This window comes from Aricia agestis, chromosome 14 (genome assembly GCF_905147365.1).
Source record: "Aricia agestis chromosome 14, ilAriAges1.1, whole genome shotgun sequence".
NCBI lineage: Eukaryota > Metazoa > Arthropoda > Insecta > Lepidoptera > Lycaenidae > Aricia > Aricia agestis.
The window spans coordinates 10,554,230-10,570,294 of NC_056419.1; the positions used below are offsets into that span (position 1 = coordinate 10,554,230).

At 35.3% G+C, this 16,065-nt stretch overlaps 1 protein-coding gene across 3 annotated transcripts in view; it reads left to right on the plus strand.

Annotated features, from left to right (window-relative positions):
* Nucleotides 1-16,065, plus strand: part of LOC121733862 (RNA/RNP complex-1-interacting phosphatase) — a 62,681-nt gene that overhangs the window by 26,864 nt on the left and 19,752 nt on the right. For all 3 annotated transcript variants that reach the window (XM_042124250.1, XM_042124251.1, XM_042124252.1), the window contains exon 5: nt 1,024-1,103. In XM_042124250.1, coding sequence (XP_041980184.1) covers nt 1,024-1,103 — 80 coding nt within the window. The remainder of the gene's footprint in view (nt 1-1,023; nt 1,104-16,065) is intronic.

A 16,065-nucleotide genomic window follows, 5' to 3' on the forward strand; every position in this document is an offset into this window, starting at 1 on the left:
GAGTCAAATCTTATATATATAAAATTCTCGTGTCACAATGTTAGTCCGCGTACTCCTCGGAAACGGCTTTACTGATTTTAACCAAATTTTATATGCATATTCAGTGGGTCTGAGAATCGGCTACTGGGTACTTTTTATATTGATAAGTGCATTTGTTGAATAAATAATAGTAAATTATTACAACTCGAGACTGACGGCGACCATTGTTTGTGCGACGGGATAGCGATGGACGTTGCCATGGTAACATACTTATTTAGTCACTTCATTAAAATAATACGGGCGAAATACTTTATATGGCAAAGAAACGTTTGCCGGGACAGCTAGTAACATATAAATTACTTTATTCGTGATTATTAGAAAGAGATGTAAATTGCATTACCCTTTGGGTACACCAAAAAGGCAATGGCTTTGCTGTACATTATTTTAAGTCCTCGTTTCTATTGCGCATTTGAGATCACTATTAAGTTCCGCAAGAGTTTCTTTCTCTACTTGAGTTTGACTTACGGTTAAACGAAAATAAGTTTGTCTTTACCTAAAAACCATAAGTTGATGATTTGTTATATTTTGTCGTTGGACCATACCACAAATTGAGTCGCGTAAGACAAGTTTCAGTCCAGATAGTTCATAGTTACGTGGGTTTTAATTACAATTAGCGTACGCCTGTTTTACGATGATCATTTCGTTTCGCGTGTTAATTTGTTAATGTTCTATTGTTGTACCGATATTTATTATTGTTTAACTAACACTAGCAATATGTTTGAAGTCTTTGAGCTATTGAATGCGAAGTCAGTATGTACGAAATAGTCTTAGCCTATATGCGCCGATCTGGTATAGAGTTCGTGTCTCTAGTCTCTCGTCTCTCTCGTTGTTTATATTTATGAAAGAGTAAGCAATATTTTATGTCAAAGGATTATTAATAAGTTCTTATTTGTGCGCGTAGACTATATTTTTATTCTTTAAATAAGTACTTCTTTTATTAGATGGTTCGAAATATGGGCAATTTTATGGCTTTTTCATTTGCAGCTAATAAAATCAGCGGGAGTGGATCATAAGAAAATTTTAATGCCTGGCCGGATGTTACCACCTGAAAATATAGTAGCGGAGTAAGTAAAGTTCTTACATACATTTGCATACATCTGTTAAGTATTTGATCGTCCATAATATAGCTCCTTGCTACCTCGTCTTTATAACACTACTGCTTAAGCGATTTGTTAACATTTTGCCAATTATTGTAATCAGGGCGAGCGAAGCGAGCCCTAGTATATCCCTTAATTAGTATATCACGCCTATTAATTTGTGCTTTGACATAGTTATTTTTATATAATATGTAGATGTGTTGTCATCAGTCAGTCAAGGTGTGACGACTCGAGCCCTTACAAAGCTCGGCTAAGTATAAAGTACGTGTTAAGTCTAGAAAATATATTATGTATTTCAAGCTCAGTGTGCATCTTTATGGAGGTACAATTAAACATACAATAAATGCGTAAAGCCTCAAGAAAAATAGCACCAATTTGTGTAGAACACTAAAAGGTTTTGTGTCTGGCGAGGATCCTCATGATTGATATCGACGTCAGGACGACAAGTGCTTTGGAAGTGGACGCGACTTCGACGCACTCGGAGTATCCTGCGTTATTTTGCCTCCGGCAAGACCTTTCTGCCAAGGACGTTAGGATCACTTTCATCAGAACAACTCCGAACTGTAAATCAGACGCTTCGCTAGCATCTATCAAATGCGATATCTTTTCGCATTCGCGGCGGATTTTAATTCGGAGCGTCGAATTGGCGCCACTCTAGACCGAATATGGGTAATGTTATAAATCTCGGCGCGCGTGGGCCGACGCCCGAGGCCTGCATAGTGGCATCGCGGTACGTTTTCGGATTCAATTGCCCGGTCACATCTAGCTAACGTTCGTGTGTTCGACGCCCACGCGCGATGCCGTTTGGAATTCGAAAGGTATTCGTCGCAGCGTCGTCGCACTCATTAGAAAATGATACTTCATAACCTTAGATCAACAACGTCTGAATTTTTACTGCACGATCTGTTTGTTCGTTGTCGGGCATTAACTAGGGGATTATCTCGGCCATTTGTCTAGTCTTTTGTTGGACGCTTTTCGACGATGTCGACTGTGTTCATCATAAATAACAATCGACATTTCTCAGATAGTTCGTCCTTGTTATCGCGCTCGGCGACTCGCATCTGTACGTCAGTTAAGGATAGATAAATGTACCACCCGTAAGGCTACCAGACCTTTTTATATACAAACGCCGACTTATTTCTCCAAAACGCTGTCGGATGCAATATTTAATCTTTTATGTTAGCAATGTTTATGATCAGATTTCACAAATATCCGACCCATTTTTCTAATAAAAACACAGCGAATAACTACGAATGAAAAGTTTGCTCCTCTATGGGTAAAGTCGCCTGACAGACCGAGTCAGCTAACCTTTAATCTATCTGAAAATTTTATACGCTTTGTGAATATATTTATTTAAGTAAAAGAGATAGAGCTATCGCTGTCGAATTTAATTTTTTATGAGAGTACTGAGTAGGCCACCTTTTATTTCCGCCGCCACATGTACGAAATCTTTCGCTGCCGCCCCTAGGCCATAGGGCGTAGGCGGCGTAGCCTATAACACCCTATTTATAAATCCGGGGCTGGTTTCAATAGTAGCTTATAGCAATTATTTTGGACAAAATCCGGTAGTGAAACACGTATTGATACTGTATGTTTCATGAATCATGACCCCGGCAGGGATCATCGGCGCTGCGCGTGCCTCGCCCGTCCATTTATCACGGCTGTATTTTTACTCGTTTTCCATGTCGGCTGTCCCCAATCATGTCGTCATTACCGGCCGTACCGATCGCGTATAAATAGTGACCACCGTCGAGGTACGCACGTCCGATTAATAGATTTTTACGGTCGAGCCCCCGACGAAAGGACATTTATTTATCTGCCGCTAATGAGTCGTCGCATAAACTTCGCGAGTGTATACGATAAAGGATGTGAGGAATATTCTCGATGATGTATCGATCGGTTCAATATTGGGACTTTGACATGTGCAGACGCTAAATCCGCCTGAGCTTTTTTATATTCTGTTTGTCGTTCTATTAGCGCATGATTGAGACGATACAATTCGCCGGCGTTAGGTCACAAATTATTTTTAGTGTATTCGCTCAGTTTATGGAAAATCCTGAGGTCTCCGTGAACTCGCTAATACGACGATGACGTCGGGTAAACAAAAAATGTGCGTATTGTTCACTGCCGAATAATGAGAAGCGGATGAACTTTGCCTTTTTATAATTTGTGACAAATTCGTGGCGGATACGCTAATAAATTAACTATTTGCCACTTATATTGCTTGCCTATTTTAGGCTTAATTGGGAAATCATTACAATGCGCCTCATTGAAAACTAGAAACATGATAGGAAAAAAAATACAATAAAAGTATTTATTTAATGGTATCAATATAACTTCTGAATATCTATATATTAATACGCAAGCGAAAAACTTTGTATCCCTTTTGACGCAAAATGGGGAAACGTAGGTGATTAAAATTTTGCACTGTTATAGTTTATATGGTGAAGGAGTGCATAGAGCTAATATTATTTTGAAATTATGATTTTATCATATGTTTTTTTAACAAATAAAACCTTACACACACTGCAACACACACACTAGGAAAGATGACAGATTTTTGAGTGACAAGCCTATACATACGAATTGTACTCAATTATTTATGGTTGAAGTCTGTTGACAACAAGGTGACAAATTGAAAATGGATTATAGTTTTTTATTGAATCTGAGATTAGACTTAGACAATAATGCTTTCACGGCCAGTCTGAGATCAGCTGAGTCCCAGAGACAAGAGTTGAAAAAAAATATGATATACTTAGTTAATATTTTTTATTAAATATAGGTAGTAGTCCTAATGTCGTTGATTCTAAGGTCGAATTTCGACCATTGGGCGATCTCTAGTAATATTAATAGCGCATAGAACTGTACAATTGGGCATATTAAATGTTTAGAAACGTCTCCATATTATAATCATGTGATTGATGCGGCAACATAAAAAGGGTAGGCCGTTTATTTTTTATGTGGAAAGGAGCCTAGGACAGGCCCCCCGCTAGCAGTGGTAGCTACGGATATTCTCAGTTATAAATTACTAATAAAAATTAGACTTCCGGAGAATATCGTGTTTCTGCAGTTCATACAGATTCAACTAGTGATACGTAAAATTACTAGCAACTATATATTATATTTAGGGTGATTAATGTAAATAAAGCTAGGAATCTGTCGTGAAGTCCAACCGGCGAATAGCTATGTCTGTGGCACTGTGCACTTTCATCTTCAATTTTCGTCATCAACTTTCATGTTGGCGCATTCAATAATTGAACGCGTCAAGGAACGCAACGCCAATATTGTAATTTTTTAAGTTTTGGATACGGTCAGCATGCGTCGCGGGCATGCCTCACGTTCGCTGTTGACTGCGCTATAACGCATGCCCTTGACGAACAGAAAGAGGCACAGTGTGGACAAAGCTACTCGAGGGCTTCGGTGTTTGATGCAATACATCATAATATCATAAAAATTTAAATGTCTTTGTATGAAATTCTGTGCTTTGTGATTTTGATGACAACCTCTATTAATTTTATAAGAAACTATCGCTGTGACAATTCAGCTACACATTTGTGTAGCTGAATTGTCACAGCGATAGATATTTCGTACTGGGATCATAGAGACGACGGCATATGATGCCCTGTTGCACCATTCTATGGTAAGCTTAACCAAGGTAATGCTATATTACCGTGACATAACCGTGGATTAACCAAATAAGTTGTCTCTCCAGTTTTTCGTATTTATGAAAGAGAAGGCATGACTTTTGACCAGCGATTGAACCCAGACTGGCGCAATTGGGCCCAGTGTCAAAACACATTTCCAGTATGTGACATCACTTGATACTAAATAAGCTCATTACGTATGTTCGTCTTGGGAGACCGTGGACCGTGGTACTATTGATTGATTTAATAATCATAAGCATTTAATTTCAATGTTAGACGTTTTTTGCTCGGCTGTAATAGCAGGTTTTTGCTCAATTGCTAGCTATAACAGTAGATGTAACAAATCGAATACGATATGCCTGGTATAAAAGCAAGATTTAAAGTTAGATTCTCGATTATGTTAATAGGGAAGAAGGTCGGAGCAGATGGCACTACTAGCACATTTTTTTATTTTTTTTAATGAAATAAGGGGGCAAACGAGCAAACGGGTCACCTGATGGAAAGCAACTTCCGTCGCCCATTGACACTAGCAGCATCAGAAGAGCTGCAGGTGCGTTGCCGGCCTTTTAAAAGGGAATAGGATAATTATAGGGGAGAGTAGGGATGGGAAAGGGAGAGAAAAGGGGAGGATAGGGAAGAGAATTGGGCCTCCGGTAAACTCACTCACTCGGCGTGAAACAGCGCACGCGCTGTTTCACGCTGGTTTTCTGTGAGAACGTGGTATTTCTCCGGTCGAGCCGGCCCATTCGTGCCGAAGCATGGCTCTCCCACGTATAATATATACATATGTATTATGTGCTAGTACGAATTTCTAGTACAAAAGTGTGCTAGTACAAAATTCATACTACGCCGGCAAATACACCGAACCTTGCATAGAACATTATCTATTCTGTGATAGAACTTATACTTTGCATAAATATCTTAGTAAGAGGGTAAGGGCTAAATGTGAATAGAACTCAAATAAAATGCCATTTAATGATATTTCATTTTCTACCGACATTGGTCTAGCAACCCATGGCGCCGCCCTTTGTAGTGGCGTTGAGCAAAAATGAAACCTATAAACCTATGTTGCTCAGTGGTGAGCGCATTGGTAGCTCAAGCCGGGGGTCGCGGCTTCGAATCCCGCCAACGGAACAAAAAGTTTTCAAAGTTCCTGGGTCATGGATGTTTATTAAATATGTGTATCATATAATAAAAATTTTAAATATATATATATATATATATATATATATATATATATATATATATATATATATATATATATATATATATATAAAGGTAACTGACTGATTGACATAGTGATCTATCAACGCACAGCTCAAACCACTGGACCGATCGGGCTGAAATTTGGCATGCAGGTAGATGATATGCCGTAGGCATCCGCTAAGAAAGGATTTTGATCAATTCTACCTCCAAGGGGTTAAAATAGGGGATGAAAGTTTGTATACAATAATACTTCTTAACGCGAGCGAAGCCGCGGGCAAAAGCTTGTGTATAGTATAAAAGTATTAAATATATTTCCGTTGTCTGGTACCTGTAACACAAGTCCTTCAGGTACTTAGCACGGGGCCAGACTGACGTGGTGTGAAGCGTCCATAGATATTATTATGTCATAATGTGGCATATTATTGGAACTAGAGATGTCATAATGTGGCATATTATTGGAACGCCCAATGGTCGAAATTCGACCTTCAATTTAATTATCTTCTTCTTTTGGTTCCCTGTTTAAAGTATTGACTATTTCAGATTTAATAAAAAAAAAACAATCCATTTTTTATTTGACAACATACTTCAACCAAGAGTATAATTCGTATGTATAGGCTTGTCATTCAAAAAGATGGTAGTGTCCACATTGTAGTGTGCGTAATTTTTTATTTGTTAAATAAATGCATGATAAAAGCAAAATTTCAAAATAATATTAGCTCGATGCACTCCTTCACCATATTAACTATAAGTTATAACTGTGCAAAATTTCAATTACCTACGTTTCCGCATTTTTCGTCAAAAGGGATCCAAAGTTTTTCGCTCGCGTATTAATATATAGATACTAGCTGTTGCCCCCGACTTCGTCCGCGTTAGCATAGTAGATCACATACCAAGTATTATTTATTGTACAAAAATATTCAATGTACAGAATTGACTTTCCTACGATTTTATTACTATGTAGATGTTCCGCGCGGCTTCGCTTGCGTAATTTAAAAATTTCACGAAACCGGAACTACTGGAACAATTTTTCCGCAAAAAATAGCCTATATCCCTTCACGTGGTATATTCTTCATGTTTGTCAAATAACATAAAAGTTGCTCCAGTAGTTCTTAAGATAATAAGCAATTTCATATAATTTCTCCCGTTTTTTCCACATTTTCTTCTATTTCTCCGCTCCTATTAGGCTTAGCGTGATAAAATATAAGTTATAGTCTTCCTCAATAAATATTATACAATTTTATACAATTATACAATTTTTCAAATCGGACCAGTAGCTCCTGAGATTAGCGCGTTCAAACAAACAAACAAACAAACTCTGCAGAATTATAATATTAAGTATAGATAGATTAGTATCGGTCGCGGTCGTTTGCCGCTTTGATCAAAATGGTACCTTAAGAACTTTAGGATTCAACTAAATCAAAACCTTAAGTATCTAATTACAGTTCGAGCATATTAATGGTATATTAGAACATGATTCCGCAGCCAAATCACATTGACGTTTCGTAACTCGAATTAAATTAAGTCCCACCGTCAGAAATTTCGTAAGTAATGTAAAGCAGGGTACTTAGTCAAATTGCATTTGGTAGATTTGTGAGCGAGGGTTGAGATTATTAATAATATTGGGTATCTGACATTAGATAATAATAGAAGACACAAGAGACAAACACATAAGCATTGGGTCACCTAGCGACGCGTTATGTCAAACCTCATACATTGTCAATATGAAATATCTAACTACGTTGATAAGTTTCGTAAGCGAAGTTAGATATCGAACCGATAACGAACCGATAATTTATCGAACACAATTTAACTAAGTACCCAGGACATAATAATATCTATGTCTCAATTACGTTTGTGTGGTCTCAGTGATTATAGTACGCCATTGTCGAGCCGATCGGCTATTACCAGAAATGAAATGTCGATAATAGTCACGTTAAAAGTCATACAAATTATATACATTTTGTTCTATAACTACTATGTGTATAGTGCCCGTTGCTATAGTTAATTGCCGGTCACAAACAATAGAAAGCGTTTTTGTTAGCTGATTATTTGTTATCCTTTATAAATATTCAGTATCTGTTGATTTCACTTCGTTATATTGCGCTGTAAGTTTGTGATTTTAGAAATATCTGCCCCAGAGCGTTGCTTAAATTTAAATCAAAATAAATTGTTGTAAAGGAATTTAGGGACATCCAAGATGATATCCTCTACGAGATCAATTTCAAAGAAAGATGGTTTCTACAATCATAAACACAAGTTAGTATTAAATAGCTGAGCTACGTAGTTTTCCTTGCCGCATTAAAGCTAGTAAGATCTGTCTACGAATATTTTAAGGATTGAGTATGATTTTTTGGTCACGTCGTCGTCGAATTAGTTTCCATTGTTTGCCATTAGGGGCGCTGATACGATCCACAATTTTACCGTACGTATTATTGGTTTCATAAAAACTAACACTCAGCTCACCTACATTTCAGAATTGGAAAGCCTCAATACCTTGTACTTTAACGTTCCAAAAAATAACTGTACAGTGTACTTGAATCATGTAGTGAGTCAAGCCTCATCTCAACACCATGGTTTGTCATTGGCGCCTGCTATTGGCGCCTGCAAATTAATTAGCACATCCGACTTGTTTATTAGGTGATGAATACGTTGCGGTTTCATTGTTTAATGTTTGTTTGCTTGCCCTTCTTGTGTGCCGTTGGATTACGCATCAGCTGTACCGATTGCTTCAATGACTGCGATGTTTTCTGCAGCTGTATCATTTGACGGATTTACATTGAGCCTTTTACTGCTGTTATTTTTCAGTATCTATGGTTTTTTCATTTCATAGTGCAGTTACTTTTCATTAAATGGAGTTATTTCCATCAGAGATCAGAGATCCTTCTTACTTTTTCTTCTTTTGCTGCCTCTCCACATCTGACCCTTGATTGACCAATACAGGGGATTGAACGTGTAGAGGGTCAATTTCGTGATGTCGACTGTACGTGCTACTGTTAGCTTCTTAATCTTGGATATCCAACATAACACAAGAAGAGCTTTAAGCCGGGTCCAGACGAGTGTAACGTGTAATGTAATTCACCGTGTAATGTAACACGAATTCTACGTATGGACGGCACTACGAGCATTACATGTAACGCTCGGTGTTTATTCATCGGCTGTCGGTTTTCGCGCGAGCATTAAGGCTCGTTTGGACAATTCGCTTTGAGATCGTGTGCCGTCCACACTGTTGACGCTAAATTACACGTAATCTTACATTACTCGTTACACTCGTCTGGACCCGGCTTTACGGCTTCTCAATCGTAGTGGTAATCATGTCAATAGACAATGCATCATGATTCAACAGAGAGATGCACCTTTTACCAACATATTATGATATATCGATGATTTAGACTCTCATATAATAAGGTCAAGTAGTAAAAGCTAAAATGGAGGTCCAGTGATGAAAACAATATTTGATCGGCGCGGTCCGCTTAGAAATGCTGACTCGATATCAAACACTTGTGCCGAGCTAAGTGAGCCTGTTCTATTTTACTGTCAAATTCATTCCATTAGGTCAAATTCGTTTTGATATGAGCAAATATTTAATCTATGTTTTATTACGGGAACTCCTTGATATATTATTGTTTAATTTAGAAGACTGTAGAATTTTGATCTTGATATCTGTGCATAAAGGGCCAATTTATAAAAAGTTGCATTCGATAATTTCGTCGGTGATATTTGAAATCAAATCTTGATATGGGCATTTTTCAAATCTTTTGACCACGGCGAAAACAAAATGTCCCCTGACTTTGTGCTTTTATATTATTTAATGAGAACTAGTAAAAATGTCGCGGTAAATGGCAATCGGTAGCAAATTTCATTTAAAGTAATATAAAATAGAAAAGTGATTGAAAAATAAATCATAATTTAAATAAAATAACAAAATGTTACAACAGGTGTGCCAATTTCACCATGTCCCCTGTATACCTTCTTAACTTTGTAATGCCATATCTTGAAATATTCTTAGAAACTTATATAAAAATCTTTAATTTTTTAGTAACACAATATATAATTTTGTTAATTTTATCTTTTGTTTATTTGTTGTTATATAAAAATATGAAAATAAATCAAATTTTGTTTTGTCCCGGATTTCGAGAAAACCGGAATTTCCGGTAGGTAACGTCGTTTTTTATCGACTTCCAAAAAGAAATCATAGCAATTTTAGTATTTTTTGTGATGTGGCAACTATTTTTTGACAGTTAACGTCATTCTGTTTCTGTTGTGGGCCTCTATCATTAGTAAAATTCGTTACTTTCGTCGTCGAGCAACGTGTCCACGAAAACATCTTCCAGTAAGTAGAGTGATATTTAATAGGTCAATGTAATTGTTTTAAGATGAAAATTATAGGAAGTTACGTATAAAGTATCCAAGAATAAGAAAAGTTTATTTGAATTGCATATAATAGTAAGTTAAATACAAAATTTTGTAATCTAAGCTCATGATATGTACTTTAGTAACGTCATGTAAATAACGTTACATATAACCGGAATGGATTTTGTTACTAATTGGAAGTATAAGGCCGAGTCCTCAGTAAAAAATTTACGGATTTTTAAAATGTAATAAAAATGATATTAAGTATAAGGCCGAGTCCTCAGTAAAAAATTTACGGATTTTTAAAATGTAATAAAAATGATATTATTTTTATTTTAGAAGCAGGTGTTTGTTACATATACAAACATCAGAACGACTGCCAATTTAGGAAATTTATCGTTTTATTTATTACTAGATGTCCCGCGCGGCTTCGCCCGCGTAAATTAGGGATTTTACAGAAACCGTACATTTTCCCATAAAAAATAGCTTATGTCCCTACTCCTTTCAGTTGGTCTACTCTATATCTGTGCTTAATATTGCCATAAAAATTGCTCCAGTAGTTGGTAATTTCTTATATTTCCTCCGTTTTTCCCACATTTTCCTGAGTTTCTTCGGTCGTATTAGTCTTAGCGTGATAATATTTAGCCTATAGTCTTACTCGATAAATGAGCTATCTAACACTGAAATAGGTTTTTAAATCGGACCTGTAGTTCCTGATATTAACGTGTTCAAGCAAACATACTCTTCAAGTTTATAATATTAGGTAGGTATAGATTTTTTTTAATTATCGCTTGACAAACTCGAGTCTCGATCTAAAAGACTATGAAAAGTACCAATAACAGGGTCATTATAGGCTCATAAGAGTCATAAGTCATAACCTTGGGACGATGCATGGTATAATATGGTAGTGATGATGTTGATGAATGTAATTTGCATAGTAGCATGTACTTTCCGTTCTTAAAATAACGCCGAAACTCCCAAACTTGGATCTATAAAGAATCAGGAGTTCTCTCAGCACCTTCCGAACCACGGCATACTAGGTATACCTCGGTGCAAAATCTTACTTGTTGGTAGCATATGCTTAGAATACTTTTCACGAAACCGAAGTCACCACATGTTTCCCTATAAATTTTGAGGAGTTCCCTCGATTACTTATGGATCCTTCATCAGATCACCACTTTTGTAAATATAATACCAAATTGGGATGATACCCTATATACCAAAAAAAAAATTTGAAAATCGGTTAACAAACGGCGGAGTAATCGTTGAACATAAGAAAACGAACATAACACCTCCCCCATTTTGAAAGTCGGTTAAAAGTTTAGCCTATGTGTTATTCTGATGTATAAGCTATATTATTGTAAAGCTTCATTAAAATCCGTTCAGTAGTTTTTGCGTGAAAGAGTAACGAACATCCATACATCCACACATCCATACATCCATACATCTATACATCTATACATCCAAACAAACTTTCGCCTTTATAATATTAGTAGGAAGTAGGATGTGTTACACATGTGATACATAGGTATCAAATAGTTTTAAAATGTATTATAATATTTTACAGCTGAGTGGTTATTTTGATCGGTCATTCTGATACGTACATATATATGTATATACGTGATAGTATCATACTTTTATGTATAATTTTTAGAGATGTGCCGACTAGTCGCCAAATATCCGGCCACTTTTGTAGTCGGCGACTAGTCGGCGAATAGTCGGCAAAAAGCGCCGGCTTTTTACTTTTTGCTATTATTGAAATTATATTAAAGAAAACCTTGATTATTATTTATATAATGTGTTCAGATCACATTCAATCAGTGTTACACATTTTAAAATTAAGTAAAAGAAGTGTTTCTGAAATTACTTGCTAGTTGTAAAGAAATTATTTTTGTAAATATAATTTTAACAACAAATTAAGTATGTAATATTAAATCGAGACTTCATGTACATGAAATATTTAATGAAAACCATCAACCATATCATAGCTAAACAAAATAAAGTAACGTACGCGAAGTACACATACCTACTTAACACGATTCGACACGTTTGCAGGCGGCGTACGTGCGACGCGAAACAGCAGTAAAAAGCGTTACGGAAACTTCCGAAACCATGATCGGCCGATTATTCGGCTTCTTTGCAGCCGACTAATCGGCCAGTCGGCCAAAGTCATGATCGGCACATCTCTAATAATTTTGTAATATATATTACAAAGTTATATGGCGTCATTTCGCCAACACTGTGTTATTAATTTAATATAACATTTGTGATTGATATTTTGTGATTCTAATTAAGAGGAGTCCACACCGCCCTATTTTCCATACAAACGTTGTCCCCTGTTTCCTCCCTGGATAATGCTAGTAGAGTTATAATTTTTTTCCTGAATATCTACGGCCACTAATACAATGTCCCTATGTTTTCTTTTTTTTCATAATTTAATTATTAAATAAGATATGAACGTTCAAAAACCCAAAAAAATGGTCAGATTTTCCGCTGTGTTCAAACGTCCAGAAAACAGATATGGCTAGATTATACAAAAAAAATCAAAACATAGGAACATAGCTCAAGCCTTTCTTTAATCATTAGTGAAAAAAGTACTTAAATCGGTTAAGTTTTGGAGAAGGAATCAGGGGACAACGAATCGTTGATTTTCTGGATTTTCTGCAGTTGTCTCTATCGCGTTCTGCGGTATAGGCTTGAGGTAAGGGAGACAGCTATAGATATTACACGTACTTTTTATTCATTTCTCTAGCCCCTGGTGTATCCTCTTAAGACTGATTAAATTGTAATAAGTAGACAAGTTTATAAAAAAAAGTTGTAATTGTGAACTCAACTTTATGTTCCTATTAGTAACTAAGAATTCCAATTAGTAATCTTTTTCAGTCTGATTTTTTCCAGAAAATGTTATTTTTCTTTGTTAATTTATAAGAAAATGAATAGAAGTAAAAAATAAATATTGTTTATTTGGATTTATTTCATCTAAATCACCAAGAGACTCTGTCGTATACCTTGCGATTTTTTAATAACAGAGTATAATTCGGGTACAAAATGAAACAAATGTTACTAATTGGAGATAATTTAATTATTATTTTATAGAAAAACGATAAAAATTGTTTTTGTTTGCTCTTATTGTCAATGAAACTGATAAAATTGATACGAAAAAATACAAAAAAATATAATATAATTGTTTCTTTTATTCAAAAACACATTTTAAAAGAGGTGCTAATTGGAACGACTTTTGTTCTAAGGGGTCTAGAAAAACATTTTTCCATTTAATTGCTCGTTCAAATATAGCATATTTAGCATCGATAAAAAGCTTATTAAAGGGGCTATCCAACAATATGAAAAAATTGCCATAATTAATACACAAAAAAATGACATTCCGGTTAGTAACTGGTCAAAAGATTTGAAAAATGCCCATATAACACATGGCTACTTTGACAATATGGCGCTTGCGATGTTTTATGTCAAATTCTGTGCATTTTATTTTTTAATTAGCTGTAATATTTATCGAATGCATATTGACTAAGGCCCCTGTTTTCGTTAGATGGATATTTATTTGAATTTCCAAGTAATGTGTGCACTTAATACTCGTAATAATAGTTAGTGTCCCCAATTTTAATATCTTCTCGTTAAAATTTTATTGCCTAGCTATTGCAATGACTACTACTGTTTTGCTAATAAAAATTGAAACTCAGATAAACTTCCAATGACATCAGCACTTTTAGTCAAGTAGCATTCGATAAATTTTACGTCGAAGTTAGAAATCAAAAGTGCCATCGAAGAAATCAATTCACAGTTTTTTTTTTCAATATTTATCGTGATCTGTTATCAGTTATCACTTATTAGCACGCACGCGCAGGACGCGCCACAATTTAGAATTCGTTGTATGAAATAATATTGTGAAACCTCACACATTCGTCCGCACCGTACGCGCCGCATTTCGTGTACTATGCGGTGCTAATATGCGGTATTAATAATATATAAAATGTAAATGTTAAACATAAAAAATAAGATAATGTAAAGAAATAGATATAAATTATGGAAACAAGTAGAATTTAAACGAAAATAAACAAAGTATTGAATTAACAAAATGTATTATGAAAATGGAAATTATATGTATTATAATAGCCAGATAAAGCAAAAAAGATAATGTAAAAATAAGAATATATGTTAGAAATTAAAAAAATAAATAAAGAGTAAACAATTGTCCCTTTTTATTGAAGGGGGAACAAGAGGTCCCATATAAGGGGCCATATTAATAATAATATAATATCTATGGACGCTTCACACCACGTCAGTCTGGCCCTGTGGTAAGTACCTGAAGGACTTGTGTTACAGGTACCAGACAACGGAAATATATTTAATACTTTTATACTATACATATATTTCAGATTTTTATTATATGATACACATATTTAATACACATCCATGACCCAGGAACTTTGAAAACTTTTTGTTCCGTCGGCGGGACTCGAACCCGCGACCCCCGGCTTGAGCTACGACGCGCTCACCACTGAGCCACAGAGGTCGTCAAATTCATATTATGTACGGCGCGTACCGTCCTGACAAATCTGCCTATGATACAACTTCTATACATTGGATTTATTTAAGGCATCGCATGTGACATACCACTTACATTTTTTATTTACTTACTCCAATTGCGGTTGGTAAAAATAACAATATACTATATTAAGCGGCTTATTTACGTTAACCACAAGGAAGACTTATTCTGAGAATTGCACATCGCGGGTGATTCACGTGTAATCGAGATGGCTATGGGGCTGGTGCGGTTGTGACTTGTGAGTTGTGACTCACTTGTGGGAATCTAAGGCCAATGTGCCAATCTGGGTTAGCTAATCCTCTGTTAAAACACGCCATCTTTTTTTAACTGATTTCCTAACGGGACGACGATTAATTAAACATTAACCCCCTTAGTAATAAACGTTGTTGTTTTGAATAGTTATACAGTGTTTTGTTCCTGTCACACAAGTGACATTTTTAATTGGATTGAAAATGACAAAACACTGTCTAACTATTCAAAGCATATACAGCGTTTATTAGTAAGGGGGTAAGTATTTACAAAGAATAACATATTTACCTAACTTATATAACCCATATTTAAATAACTACTACAGCTGAATTTGAATTTTATTGCGATAAAATTTATATCACAGTTTTAGGTCAATTGAGATGTTAACCTGATTATAACTTTTTAACTGGAGATTATTTTTTCACGTCTCATCACTTTTAGAAATAGTAATAGTTTAGAATTCGATAATAAGTTATATTATTGTTGATCTCAATATTAAGCTACATATTTAATAAAAAGCTCTCAAATATATCTCAAATATATAAGCCTTTGTCTGTCTTGTCTTGTGTCTGTAACCATCTGAATCGTGTAGGACTTTGTTCTAAAAATATAATATATTGACGTTACCAAGTATGTATATATTAGAAATATTTAAATTTGTAAGTAACAATAAACATGTCTTTACACAATTAATAGATCAAGTACCCACAAAATTTTTTAGAAACTCGAATAAGTTAATTATAGATAAAAAACCAAAGACAAATATTTTCTTAAATAATGCTTATGCAATGTGTGTAAAGATTTATAATAAGATACCCGCACATATAAAATCAATGACAACAACTCGTTCAATAAGGGAATTAAAGAAAATACTAATACAGAAGGCATATTATGACATCAAAGAATTTCTTAATAA